The 15121-nt window shown below is 39.9% G+C and overlaps 1 protein-coding gene across 4 annotated transcripts in view; it reads right to left on the reverse strand.

The window, feature by feature from the left end:
• The window catches only part of drp2 (dystrophin related protein 2), a 173368-nt gene that overhangs the window by 5266 nt on the left and 152981 nt on the right, over positions 1-15121 (reverse strand). For 3 of the 4 annotated variants that reach the window (XM_014412664.3, XM_014412662.3, XM_014412663.4), the window contains 7 exons: positions 14199-14365; positions 12861-12972; positions 11878-12014; positions 10608-10673; positions 4795-4860; positions 2825-2971; positions 637-889 (listed from right to left, as the gene is read on the reverse strand). In XM_014412664.3, coding sequence (XP_014268150.1) covers positions 637-889; positions 2825-2971; positions 4795-4860; positions 10608-10673; positions 11878-12014; positions 12861-12972; positions 14199-14365 — 948 coding nt within the window. The other variant, XM_076875356.1, reaches the window with a different exon arrangement.

A 15121-nucleotide genomic window follows, 5' to 3' on the forward strand; every position in this document is an offset into this window, starting at 1 on the left:
GGGAATTTGACAAGTCCACTCCAAAACCTTCAATTTTTCTTTTTTAACCATTCAGATGTGGACTTGTTAGTGTGTTTCTGATTATTATCCTGCTACATAACCCAACTGAACTTGAGCTGGCAGGACATTCTCTTCTGGGATTTTCTGGTAGAGAACAGAATTCCCGGGCCTTCCACAAAATTCAGCTTTTGTCTCATCAGCACACAGAATATGTTCCCAAAGATCTTCACTTCAGTCTGTTAGACAGATTCTGTTTAAGCTTTTTGTGATTCAACAGGTCTGTCAGTAATGAGACCTGGGCGTGGCTATAGTTCAACTGAGCGCAGCTTTCCAAAAAATGTGGTTAATCACAATTAATTCTTGATTTAAGGAGGGCAATTTGTTTTTCACGTGTGGCCTGGTAGGTTTGAATAGCTTTTTTTCTAAATTAATTTATTTTACATTTACAGCGATAATCTTTGTCTAATATAATTTTTTTTTTTAAAGATCTGCACCTAAAGTATTTGCCTGTAAAACCTAGTTGGTAGACTTAGAAGTACACATAAAAACATACAAGTATTGTTTTTAAATAAATAAAATCCATTGTAGGAACTGTTCATGTCCTTTCCAGGTCTCCCTCAGAGGTGTACCGCTGACCTGTAGCAGTAGCTCCCTGAGCCGGCGCAGCTGGGACTCGAGCTGTTTGTTGTGGTCCTCCAGGATCTGCATACGGGTCTCCAGGCGAGTCTTGTGTTGCCGGAGGACCCGTGCTTCAGCCAAGAGCTCCTCGTCCTGCTGCCCTTCCGCTGTAGGTGAACCGAGACCTCCTTCTCCAGCCTCAGTCAACATGGGAACTGATGCCGCCTCTTCGTGTTTCCACTTAAGCCGCCTGTACTCGCTCTGCAGCACCCTGAGGACCAACAGATGGAGGAGAACAGTCAAGGCAACTTGTTGGTGCAGCAAGCAAAACATCAACTTAGAGAATTATACTGACACAAACAGAAACGCATTATAACCTGACATTTGTATTTATGAGACAAATAATTTGAATGATTTACTAAATACCAACACATTAAACAATCAGTACTGCAGGATCCTAATGTATTATTGATGACTAACCACATGGAGTGCAATCTTCATTTTTAATAGAAGCCTTTCATATCACATATTTGTATGGTGCTGTGAATATTCAGTGGCTTTGTGTGGTGATTCGCTATTAAAACTGTTTATAGACTTGTGATGCATTGTTAATTGATTTGGCTGCTGGAAAATGATCGTCACAACATACTGGTCTATTTAATTGCAGAATTATCTGTAACTATCTCTTTGGAAAAGAAAATGTAATAAATACATAAAATAAAAACAAAAACCAGAAAGTCAGGGTAGCTGTTCTAATGAATGGTGGATGGTCAGAGGTTGAGCAGCTCGCCATGGCATTCATATACCCAGATAAGGTATATGAAACATATTTCATATTTTACAGGCTATCACTGAATTACATGTAAATGCAATTTTGTATTTTTTTTTTCAAAAACTGATTCACAGTCATTTAATGAAATTCATGTTTTCATACATATTAAATCTTCCTGTTAAAAAGGATGTTTTTTCTTCCCACTATCGCCAGTGGGAAGTGCTTGGGTTTTTCTGTTTTCCTTTGTATTCTTGTAGGGTCTTTACTTTTGGCACTATATAAATAAAACAGAACTGAACTGAACTGAATTGATCATTTAAGTGATGGTTCTTGAATATAGGTGGTTGTACCACTACATTAAAAATCATAAAATTTCAGGTAAATTCTATATTATATTAGATACAAGCACATGTCCATCTCTTTATAAAGCTAAAAAAAGGTTGGGGTTTTTTTGGGTTAAAGAGACCTAAAATAAGTTCTTAATTTTTTTTGCTAATTTATTGTTCTGTTTTAAGCATCAGAAAAACCACTAAACAGCCTATAAAATAAGCTAAAGCAACCACTTTAGTCATTAATAAGGACAACAGAGCACACTATAACAAGAGACACAAAAACTGAACTAGGTCAAGGTTTCAGACACCCAAAGGGCACAAGTGTGTGTGTAGCTGTGTTTTGCTGTGTGTCTAGAAAGGTCACAACCAAACTGAGGACAAGGGAAATGTATTCATATGAGTCATTCAACTAAAGGATGCCTCTGGTAACCAATTAAGTGGAAAGGAATAATTAATTTGCTTCATTTATGGAAAATATCTGCCCCTGTAGTAACTAAAATCTAATTCAAAAGCATTAACATCTTGTGTTTTAGATATGTTTTACACTTAAAGCCAAACAATTCATAATAGACTCTTTGTTTTTCTTGTGCAGGACAAACTGAAGGTTGACATATGAGTGGTTCCATGTTACCAATATGCGGTTTTACAAGCTTAACGCTCAGGTATGCGCACAGAAAATGCTGCTTTTTTTCGTTTTCTTCAGGCAGTTCAAAGGATTTAGAGTATGAATGTGTTTATTCACTGCAGGAGGTTTGCAAATGACAGCAGACATACTGAACCGAGTGTAATACCTCTAAATAAACACGCAAACATACTTGTGTAAAATGCTTCTGGGGAGCTTTACTTATAAACACTGAACGTTAAGCCAAACTTTAAGGTTTCTGCAGCAAACATTATTTTTTATCTTAGCCTCGATCATATCTAAAAGCAAATCAGATCAAACACCGTTTCAAATGTTTAAAATTCTGTGTTTGGATGTGATGCAACTGGTGTTGAAATATGTCTAAAAGATGGGATTCTGGAGGATTTATTGTGCTTGAAAACACATGAATTCTAAAGTATGACGAGAAAGTTCTAACAGCTTTATTTCCTGGCTACAGACCTGTTCTCGTTCTCCAGGCGGGCCAGGGTGCACTGGAGCTGCTCCTTATCCTGGTGTTCCAAATGTGCCAGCAGCATGTGCTGTCCACAGGGTGAGTCATGGTCCAGGGCTGGGCTGGAGTGACGCAGGAGGTACTGATCTTCATCCCTGAGTCCCCCACACAGGAGACAGCACACTGAGCCACCAGCACACAGCCACCAGCAGCACAAAGCAGAACCAAGAGCATGGGAGAGCAGACAGGCCAAAGCAAAGCAAGGCAAGCAAGACAGGAAGGCATAACAGGACGAGACACAATGAAACCAGACAGGATACAGCAGCTTGGAGCAGTGTGCCAGGTTCCCAGTCCAAACATTAAATGTTCTGCAATAAAACTTGCTCACCAGACCATTTAACACCTACTCACATTTATTAAAAATGGAAGGTACATCTTAAGCTGCACAATATATTGCTCAGATATTAATGTCCAATAACATTTTATTGACACTGGAACAAAAACGTAATGTTCAAATCTATGATAACATACCTAGGGCTATTAAACGATAAATGGATATGTGTTGTTGTCAGTTTATGTTGCAATAATGCTATTGCCCAGGCAAACCACTTTGTACAGCCAAAGTTAAATGAGAGGCATTCATATCAAGGAAAGACATGACGCCTGAGCTGAGTTACTCTGATACTCTGATACTTAACCTTCAGGTGCATTGATGAGACAATGTGGGTCTAAATGACCCAACTCATATGTGCTTGGGCTTAGTTGACTTGCATGCCTGTTACCTGACAACATTAAACTGCGATTAATATATACAGGTGGAGGTAAAGGCCGAGCATGCAGGAACGGTGGTTCAGGACAGTAAACAGCAGGATGCCAAGCACACACCAGCTGGAAGCACCGATAGCACAGAGCCGTGCAGCAGGAAAAAAGTAAAAAAAAAAAAATGAAGCATTGACAGACAGAAGGACGGGTGTGCAGAATAAGAACAAGAAGATACAAGGGCACAAAAGCTGGAAGCAACACAGCTGCACATAAGGGGAAGAAGTGAAATGCCATGCATACAAACACACAGGCACAGAATAATCCAGAGACAGAGTGTAGATGCAAAAACTATATGCATGTATATACATTTGTGTGACACAGCTCCATCCAAGCAACACACTAGATGCATGCACATAGCAACAAAGACAATGAACGCAGGTTTGATAAGCAGAAATATCAGTACTGAAAAGTTTTTGGCTTCCAAGTCTTTTACTTCTCTCTGAGTTTAAAACAAGCTCTTAATGTATCATCAGTCACATCACTCTCTGAGAGCAGACTAACACAAAACACATGTGGAAAGGTACAATAAGCACACTTCACACTGCACTCACACACATTACACAGACCTCTAAAGTGTGTATGTGGCAAAGCTACAACCTTAACTTTAAAGCAGAACCATCTCAGAGAAGGAGGAAATGGCTGACAGCCCACAGCGATGTCAACAAAATAAGACATGGACACACAGAAAATCATGATCTCAAACAACCCTAACCACTCTCTCCATGTGGCACTTTCTCAGCTTTCCACAATGAGGACTGGCTGCCTCATTCACATCAAACATCCTTATTCCTCTCACTGCTGTAACCCCGCCACTGCCAGCCACTCAGCCAGCTTCTGCAGGCACTCACACATACGCTTTGTGTATCTACACACAGCCACAGACCTTAATCGCAGCGGGCATGTGTATGATGAATAGAAAGTGTGTGCACACTGCTTGCTGTGGGTCATTTTCATTATGTGGCTGACTATTTATGCGGTTACCCAATTTTACCCAAAGAGCTGAACATACATGTACAAGTCTGTGCACACAAACAAACGCAGAGACAGTCGAAGCATCGCGAGAAAAGAGTGTACACACAAAACGCACACATAATCCCTGTGAAAGGCTGTGCTTGTAACGACAGGGTTTGTAGGGTGGGGGTGGTGGCATACTCACAGGCTTTCATCAGGAGACAGACTATCCGTGAAGAATGAACAATTCTGGCTCTCCATTTCCGCCAATCTGTATGTATACAAACACACAAACGCACACACACGCACACCAAGGACAGGATGTCAAATATACACGCAGTTGACACAGGTACACAAACACCCAAAAGAGAAATATTGAGTGAGATCAGTAAACTTAATGAAAAAGGAAAAGCAAGACATTATGTTTATTGCCACACACACTGAGAAAAAATATATTTCATCAAACACAAGCTTTAAACAAATAATCAAAACTTATTTTAAGCTGTGCATGTGGGACCTCTAGCCTGGATAGTAAGGTGCGCAGGGGCATTTGACTAACAAGACTGCAGAGTGGCAAAAATAGAGTAGAGTAAAAGCTATAAAAATATCCACAAGGAGCATGCATAAAACTTTATTGTACATTGTCTACTCGCATACAGGCAATAAAAAAACCTTTTAGAAACGTGCTACTGTCCAGCACCACAGACAGCATCAGCGGTGTGTGTAAGGCCACAGTGTGTCAGGTGCTCTGTGGTTTTTCAGCACCAAGGACAGCGCTTCCCTTCTGCATTATATCCTGCTGACTGTCAGCTACACTGTACATGCTGCTCTGTAAGCTGTTTTACTACAACACCAAATAAAATGTGTTGTGGCAGGGCAAAAAATGAAAAGAAAAGAAAATTAGTTTTCTTATTTTTAATGGAATACATAAGAAAATTGGGTCCTACAGAAATCACAGCAAGATGGACAAGGCAGGGGCAGGTAGACCCAACAGGTAGGTGAGTGTACCTACTGTGCAATTAACAGGCTAACATGTCTTTGAGTACTGCAAGATTCTGAACAGCATTTTCTGGGGAAAAAGAAAGAGCAGGACTGTGCATGACAGGTTGCTACCATCGCTATATGTCGTTGATTGAAATCAATAATTAAAATATAATGGTTAACATGCATTCTGCTTAGAAAATTAATAATACCAAAAACATCATTGATAGATAGAATGTTTACTGTAAGCTCAGTGTGATACTATTTTTAATATACACCTATAGTACTGCATAGAAACGTTTATAAAAATGACTTCTTGCCTTCCATAACACATTTACAACAATCAATAATTTTTAAATGGTTTATTAATGTTCCATATTGTACACATCAGCATAAGAAAATAAGTAGCTCAAAAAATTAACAAAAAATAGGTGCTTTGTGCCCCATCTTCATCTCTTACAAGCAGCACACACTTTAAAATACAATTGTATTCACTCTTTCCCATACATTATAAAATATGTAGGAAGATGTGATATAAATAAGATGCGCTGGCTGGCTGCATGAAAGTGGAAACACCAGAAAGTCAATTCATCACAAGCAGCTGCAGTCTGCTGAATATCAGAGGGTAATGACTTATAATAGCGATCCATGATTAAAGGGTGGGTTGAAATCGGCGGTCAAACAACAAAGTTGTTATTTGCACCGCAAGCGTCGCTGCAGCTTTAACCTCTTTAGCTTTGTCCTTCAAGTCAGGATATTAATCATCATGAAGAAGCAGCCCACTGATGCAAATGTGCTACGAGTCTTGTGCCTGCCCACATAAATACACACAGATTTGCCACATTAAAATAGTCTTCTTCACACACCGACACGCTACATGCTGAGTCATCTTTCGCAGTGTGTGGTCAGGTGAAGGAGTGAGGGATGGTAGAAGTGGGGATGAATGATGTAGAGGTTGTCAGGTGCATCCACATAAGATTCCATTTCTCTCCAGTTTTCTATGAGACCATAATACTGAGAAATGCAGGATTTATCCATGGCCTGTTACAGGAGGCCCAGCCTGTGAACCCGACCGCTCGTAATTCAGCCCGCAACACTATTCATCACAAAACCGCCGCAGACCTCAAGCTTCAGTCAGGAACAGCAGCAAAGGAGACAAGAAAGAGCAAAAAGAAATAGGAGACAGTATTGTTCAAGTTTCTTGCGCTTACATGTGTTCTAGCCTCATGAATTAATGTAAAAAAATAAGAAATAAGAAATGTGAGCAAAGGGCCAAGGGCTGGAGAAGAGGGATACTATGGTTTAGAAAAATCTTATCTTACTTTCTTTTTTTAATGTAACAAGTTTTTTTTTAATTAAAGATCCCACTGCTTTCATCACAGCAGTGGCGATAATGAAAGAAATAAAGTCCTCATATCAATATTAACAGATTTTAACAGTTTAATAACTACTGAAAACTAGAAATAATCCTTAGCGAAAGCGACAGACCTCATGTCTGTTGCACAGTATGTAAAAACGAGTTACAACCAGAGGGGAACTGAATGGCAATCCACGCCTCCACACACTCATACACAAGATATGCACTAATATTGAAATCTTAATCTTATATTAACATTCATATTGTTATATTACTGTTCATATTGTTTATTGCACTTTCCTGTGCTATGAAATTGCATGAAATTGAATTGAGAGTGAGAGAGGACGTGCGAGAGGAGGAAGCAGATGCACTGTGTTTTTTACTGACTGTTCTAACCTGAAACTTCAAGTACTCTTCCTCTGAGATGACTGTAGAATATGCGGCATAGATTGTGTTTTTATCATTTTGCTTTTTTTCAGAATTTTGTTTATTTCTATGTTTATTGTAGTAGAGTAAGCCATGGGCAAATCTTCATCTGCAGTCCCTGGCCATGTTTTTAAGGTTGTCATTTGTGCTTAGAAACATATAATCATTTATATGCTGATGAAAGAGCGCACTCTTGTCTTGTTTTGCCGTGCAGTTGGTGGTTTTGTGTTCCAGCAGGGTTTGTGCCTAGATAAACCCAATCCCCCCCCCACACACACACACAATATGCCATCATAAAGGAAAAATATTAGACAAACTGAACTGACAGAGATTTTATCCAAACTTGAAACTGAAAATTCAAAGAACTCAAATAAGAACAATTTCCCCCTTTTATCTTACATTAACTGACAGTAAAAGTAAGGAAGGAAGTAAAAAAAAAGGTAACGGAGAATGAAATAAAGATCTCCTCTTGCTGCCAGAGTACAAATAAAATAACACCACCACAATAAAGCGTGTCTACTCTTATTATGATGGTGCTCAGATGATGCTGGAACATACGAGTGGGCTTACACAGTTCTCCTTTTTGTGAATAAATGTGCGACTGCCTATTCTCATTTAGAGCCATTTGCAATTCTTTATAATTCATTGCATTCTCATTTGCCCATTCATTCATGCACAGTCCCAAACATATGCAGTGAATGCAATGGCCTGAGCATTGAAACCACTGGCGTTGCCGTTGCTCGTCTTGCTGAAGACATCTGTATACGTGCATGGCATGAATTACCATGTATATCACTCCCAACACACCTGCCTTATATATTATTTACAGGTAGAAAGAAAGGAGAAGGAAAGGAGCAATCTTGTTGCTAATGTATGAATAAAACAGTCACTATTGCCATACATAAGTTCTGTCTACTTGTTTTTTTTTGATAGTTCTCAGTGAGAACATATGAGTCAGCTCACTGCTGTCTTTTTTCTTCTGTCGAACTGTAGCACCATCGATTTAGAAGCGTTTATCATCCCTTATAATTCATTCATTTTTTCCTTTTGCCCATTCACTCATGCACAGACAAAAACATAACAGGAGACCTTTAAAACAGTTTGGGGTTCATTTTTCTTGCTCAGATCCCATCAATACATGTGGATGGAAAAAGCTGAAAACCCCCCGCATTAGTATGTAATTCACCAGAGCTAACAAAGGGCTCGAGATGGCAAGTTGGGCAAAAACACCTCTCGGATTTGAACTCAGTAAAACTAAATTGTACAAAGCTATACAGCAATCAGTTTTTTAGTGCTTACCAATAAACCTACACTTAAAACGTTCATGTTACAACACTGAAAAACACCTGGTGTGTAATATTAAATGGTTGATAAGATAATGATAACACCATAACAGCTTGACCCATTTGTGTGGATATAGAGTTAGACATATAAACATCTGTGTAAAGAATTGTATTCACTGTTGAACACATTTAGGAATAATTTGTAGAAAGGTTTTTGTTTTACTATTGCAAATAAACAAATTGATGCTAGTAATGAGTGTTGCACATGTATTGAAAGTGTTATGCAGCTTTTAGTGCCTCTGTGCTGAAACCAAGCACCACAATGGGGATGAAAGGTGATTTAAGTGACTTTGAACGTGGTATGGTTGTTGATGCCAGATAGGCTGGTGTAAGTATTGCAGAAACTGCTGATATACTTGGATTTTCCCCACGCAACCATCTCTAGGGTTTAAAGAGAATGGTCTGAAAGTAAGAAAAATATCCAGTGAGTGGCAGCTCTCTGGGCAAACATGCCTTGTTGATATCAGAGGTCAGAGAAGAATGAATAGACCTCTTTGAGATGTTATAAAGACAGCAATAACTCTAAAGAACTGCTAGTTACACACAACCATACTAGGTATTATCTTAGTACTGCTGACAATGAGTTCACTGTACTCAAATGACCTTCACAGCCACCAGATCTCAGTCATAGATCATCTTAGGGGTGTGGTAGAGCTGGTGACGTGTGATCCTATCATGTCAATATGGATCAAAATCACTGAAGAATGTTTCCTTGCTGAATATTTGCCACAAAATGATTAAGTAAGTATGGAGACAATGTGCGTTGTGTACTACTGAACCACATTATAGTGTCTCATCAATATGAGACACCATTTATTAATTTGAAAGATAAATCATTTAACTATTTTGGGACTCCATTGCTGGTGAGGAGCCCAAAGTCATTATTTTATATGCAGAAAACAGACATGAGAAACATATATAGTTTAAAGACATGCGAAATTATTATGGTACAATGAAACAATGTTTGCTTCTGAGAAAATGTTTCCAACTGTGCACATTTTTCTAAAATATTCTCAGGAGATTGAAAATTTGCAAATAAATGTGTCTTACTTTTACCAAATTAGATTGTTGTCTGAGGTACATGACCGCTTTTCCCACTTTCTTTATTTGTTGTTTATTTCTGTGATAGTGGCAGCTACAATTACAGAATGAAACTACTTGAGACCAATATGACTGAACAGCCTTTTCAGAAAATTGTAGCATGACTGAAAACAAATTATTGAATCCAAGATGACAAAATAGAAAATATGTTAAAGAATAAGAGAAAAGGGGTTAGATACCTATAAAAAGCAGCAAAATAGGGTGGGAGACAAAAGAAGAGAGAGATTGCAGATAGCAAAAGGAAAAAAAGGGGCAAAGAAGATATAGGAGGAGGGAAAAGGGAAGAGATAAAGGGGGTAAAGAAAAACACACGTGCATGCACACTGCACTGTGGGCAGAGCTGCCAGGAGAGTGGGAGTCCAGTGGTGTGCCCTGTATGCTGTCAAACAGACACTAAGCCACACCGACAGCTCCCAGGTGACCAATGGGCTCACTGCCCCAGTAAGTGACAAGCTGCTAGGCACGCTGAGCCCTGCTGACCTCTACACACACGTACACACACACACGTACACACAATGGTCACAAACTTCACTGTGTTTGTGTGGCGCATAAGAGTGAAGGAAACCGCTGGGTAATACAGCCTCTATCCTAGCTGGAGTACAGTGCACAACGCAGACAAATCAATACCTCAATTAGAGTATGGCAAAGACTAAAGGGTGAGAGAACAGAAAGGGGAGAAGAAGAGGGAAAAGTGGGGTGGAGTGAATGTATGTAAGGGGGTGGGCGGGAAGGGGGTGGTTGATTTGGAGAATGGAAAGAAGACTCTGTAGTAATGATTTGATAGATAGCACAGTGCAGAAAGCCACATACCTGCTGGCATAATGTTCAATCCTGCTGTGTGTGTCTGCATGGGGCAGCTTGGGCGAGGAGCACGGTCTGGGAACAAAAGGCGCCACCGTCAATACTTCACAGATGCAATTTTTAACTCTTTCAAAACATGAATGTGTGGCTGCAGAAAAGCAAAACTGAAAAATTAGCATTCTACTACTACTACTACTACTACTACCACTGCAACAAACCAAAGAGACTTCAGGAAAAACTTTATTTAGGGAAGCACAAAGGGATTCTGACAGAGGTCCGGTGATTTTACAGGAAGAATGTGTGATGGTTTTGAAAGCCATCATCTCTGGCTTGTGAGTGGGCTGCATAAGTAATGAGTTGATCAGAAGATTAGGAGCGAGGACATCTGTATAGTAAGCTCTTTTTAACAAAATGGCTTTATGCACTAAGAATCTTGAGTATGTGAAGGCACAGCATGATGTTGATCATAATGCTGCCCTAAATTGAGGGGTACAGAAAAAAAGCCCCTCCTGACACGTAATGAAAGCTGCTGCATTTATTCGTTGAATATATTTCATCTCTAAATATGAAGGTCAAGCATTGTTTCCAATTATTTTTCCATTTTGTGCCCTAGGCAAATTTATGGATTAGTATGTTTTTATGTATTATAATTATATGCTGCTGCAAAATGACATTGCCGAGATGTAATCTTCAACCAAAAGCACTTTATCATATGACTGAGATCTTAGCTGGAAAAAGGCAATTTAATGGTCTTCACTTTGTCTGACGAGGGCAGGCTTAATGTCGCAAGGTCAGGACCATACCTTTTTAATAAGCTCCTATTATAACCATATACTGAATCTTTAGCTCTAGCTCATTGTTAGTTGGCAGGACAGATATTCCTTTATCCTTATTTGTTGGACATTTATAAAATAGTCATAAAAGATGACCATAAAAATGGGCCAAAACCTGGACCCATAATTGTGTAAATCATCCTGGGTACATCGTAGCCTGAAGCAATGCTTCACGATGATCTAATGGATGCTAGTCTCATTGCCTGTTTCCCACTTTAAATGAGACTCAGTCATGTGAACAGTGCTCCCGAGCCAGAATGAGATCACAGGACTAACATTATTTTAATCCTGAACACAGAGCTTTCTCTTTAACCCATCTGAGTGAGTCAGCATGATAATTAGCCTGCAACAGCAGGAGTATGTATGGGTGTAACAGTGAGTCAGTGAGGGACAGATGACAGGAGAGAGATGACTGTGTTCTGTGTGTGTTTATGTGCAGGACTCACGTCTCTGAGGTATCAGCTTCCAGCACTGACTGCACTGGCAGGTAACCTCTCTGCGGGTGCTTCGTGAAGTACTGCTTTGATCTGAACTTGTTCTTCAGAGTCTTGGCAAAGTCCCTCATCTTTTCTCCTGAGGTTGTCTGTAGTGTGATTTAGGTGCACATGGGGTAAGTGGGTAAAGTTGAGGTGATGGGTGGGAGACAATTTATACAACTTTAGTTTTCTTGGAAATGTTGCGTTCTCCAACATTACCTCATTTAAAATGTATCCAGTCTGCCTTGAAGCCGGTTTGTTTTGACTTTACCAACTTTTTTCCACACTGTGCTTTTTCATTCAGTTTCTACTGCTGTTCTCTGTCGATCCTTTATATTTTGTCTAAACTCTCGCCTCTTTTTTCCCCCCTCTCTGATTCTCTTTCCTACTCTCTCAATCAGTGTAGAAATCTATGGGCGCCTGCCTGCCTAGCTGGTGGGGAAAAAACTGCAGCTAGCAAACATAAAATATTGTCCACTGAGAAAAAAAACACATTGTACGGATGGCCCTTTGCCATATTTTGCAGCTTGGAATTGATTAAAGATTTAATCTGGCACCATCTCAGTACACTCCAGCACTCCAGCAACAGTGCAACAGCTACTCATTTAGAATGAACTCGACTTTGGACAATGTACATGCACTTGTTTAAGACTTTGGTCTTATTGGAGTTTTGTGCTCCAAATCCCACTTTATGTGCACCGTTCAAGTCAAAAGGATATTGCTGCTGAGTAGTGCTCAGTCTCTGCATACTACAGATAACTATAAGGATATGTAACAGTATTATAGATGATAGAGTCCGTACAGTGGAACGGTGCCTAATCCATGTCTGGCAGCAGAAATCAGGAGACAGGAGTACATTTTTTTCCCTTTTCGTTGGAGTACAGCTGGGCTCTATCCATCACTAGGAACTTGAATTTGTATTCCGTAAGAGCACTAGCTAATGTTTGTCTTACTGGTGTATAGTACTCCATGATGGGGTAGTGCAGCTTCTTTCCCTTGGTTGTGCGCCCGGTTAGAAAACATGTCTGGCAGATGTCCACATTGAACTGCTTCAGACTGCGATACCTGTCAAGATCAATATAAAAGAGAGGCTCAACTGATGTTTGCAAGAGAACCAGACAGAGTAGAGTGGCTCAGTGTGTGTAGTTGTGTTATCCTGCTGTTGGGACATAAATCTGTTTACACCGTCACGCTGAGACCTTTTGGGGTTTTTCTTCAAAGTGACAAAAAAACCCCAAAAAACGAGTGCAGAGAAAATAATGGTTTGTGTGTCTAATCTTATCTAAATAAGACGAATGACGCATTCAAATTGCTTTCAGTTTTGTGCTTTGTGTATGAATGTGAAATAGTAACTGCTATTATTACATATAGACGTGCACATACATCACTTATATTCTTCACAACATTTGATGAAAATAAACAATATTAATACTCAGAGAGACTTCAAACGACATCCTGCATTATATTAATTTTTTGGGCCAGTTTTGTTCAGAAACCTTCAAGCGTGATGCTAATACTATAGTATCTGCAATGGAGTGTGCAGCTTTTCCTCATTATCGCTCATCATTTTTATTATAAACTAGATTTTCCAGCATTTCCATTCTGAAATGGACTTTTAATTCTGTAATAAACTCAAGTTTAGAATTTGTAGGTAATAAAGTGCAAAAAGATCCTAGGGTGATTATTTTAGATATATCAGAGGCACATGCAGGCTCACAAAGCAGAGTTCAATATAGTTTGGTGTTAAAGTTTTTGGTGTCGGTGGTGTATGGTTGTTGCACAGGTTGTTGGGCAAGGATGCTAGAACCAACATATCCTATCAAATCAGGAACATCATGAAGAAGCGGAAGCTGCACAGACAAAGACTGGAAGAGCACTTGGATACTCCCACTTCTCAGGTGCAGCCACTTCTCTGACAACCCACCCAGGCTGCTGCTGGAAGTAAACTGCGAGAAGCAGGAAGTGTAGATGGTGGGCCGTCGCACAGTTTACTGCTTATATCCTAGTTTTTCATAGGCAGCTGAAAAACAGCTCTTTCTAAATAATGTATAAGGTGGTCGATATGATGCGCTCTAGCAGAACCAGGTTCATTCTTGAGTCTTTGCTTTATGTTTCCTACTTATTATTTGGATTGTTGGTTGACTATTTGTCTTATAGCATGCGCTGTATGTTTCTCATTGCTATGCTGCAGTTGACTGATTGATTTTGATTTCCTTTTAATTAGCCCATATCACTTCAGATCCATATTTATCATTTTATGCAGTACATCTTTGCACATAACACTTGCCTACCTGAAGCCCTTTATGGGACATTGCTTGCAGACGTAGCATTTGGCCTGGTGCTTTGTTGACTCTGCAGCAGCCACTCGGTGAAGCACAGGCAGCCAAACCATGGACTGCGGCTCAAGGCTCATCCACTCCAGGAAGTGAGACACCTCAATAGCGGGTTTCCCTGGGGCCTGAAAAAGGAAGATTAGGGGAGGAAAGAAGCGCAGAAGACTGTAAACAATCCAAATATAGACCAGCAGCAAGTGAGATATGTAAAGTAATTAAAGAAGAAAGTATGTTTCCTTTGCTAACCTACTCGCACAAGGAGTATTGTTTTGCTGAAAATAAGGACTCAAAGAGAATAGAAAAGATAAGAGCGGGACAAAGAGCATGAAAGAAAAGGTAAACCGCTTTGAGATATCTTTCGCTTTTATGCAACAACCTAAACAGTTATAGAGCCACAGTAAAAGAGACATAAATTTAGTTTCTGTGTACACTGCATGTTTGTGGGTTCTCTGTCTCTCCAGCAGATAGCTTGTTGGGAATTCCAGAAAGTGGGATAAAAAGGAAGTCAACCTAATAAAAGAATGACTCGCCAAGCGCTTAAAATCCATGATGTGCTAAATTCTCATTAAGTCTGCATCAGAGATGCATTAAGAGGTTGATTTCCCTGGGGCTCCCTCCACTGCTCAGGCAGGGTAACATAATAAATGTGTGCGTGTATGTGCACTGATCACACAGACTGTGAGGTGTACAGAGGTGTAGAGTCTCCAGGGGATGAAGGAGCTTCTCTCTGTTAGTAGCCAGCTTTGCTCCATGTGGGAGGTCAAATAGCAGCCCCTTGCATACCGAACACCTGGAACTGGCGCTGACTATGCTGTGCATGCCGCTGCATCGCAAAGAGGCACACAGCAGATGGGATGTTTTAAATACCAGCAGGGAAAATA

This window comes from Maylandia zebra, linkage group LG2 (assembly GCF_041146795.1).
Source record: "Maylandia zebra isolate NMK-2024a linkage group LG2, Mzebra_GT3a, whole genome shotgun sequence".
NCBI classification, from domain to species: Eukaryota; Metazoa; Chordata; class Actinopteri; order Cichliformes; family Cichlidae; genus Maylandia; species Maylandia zebra.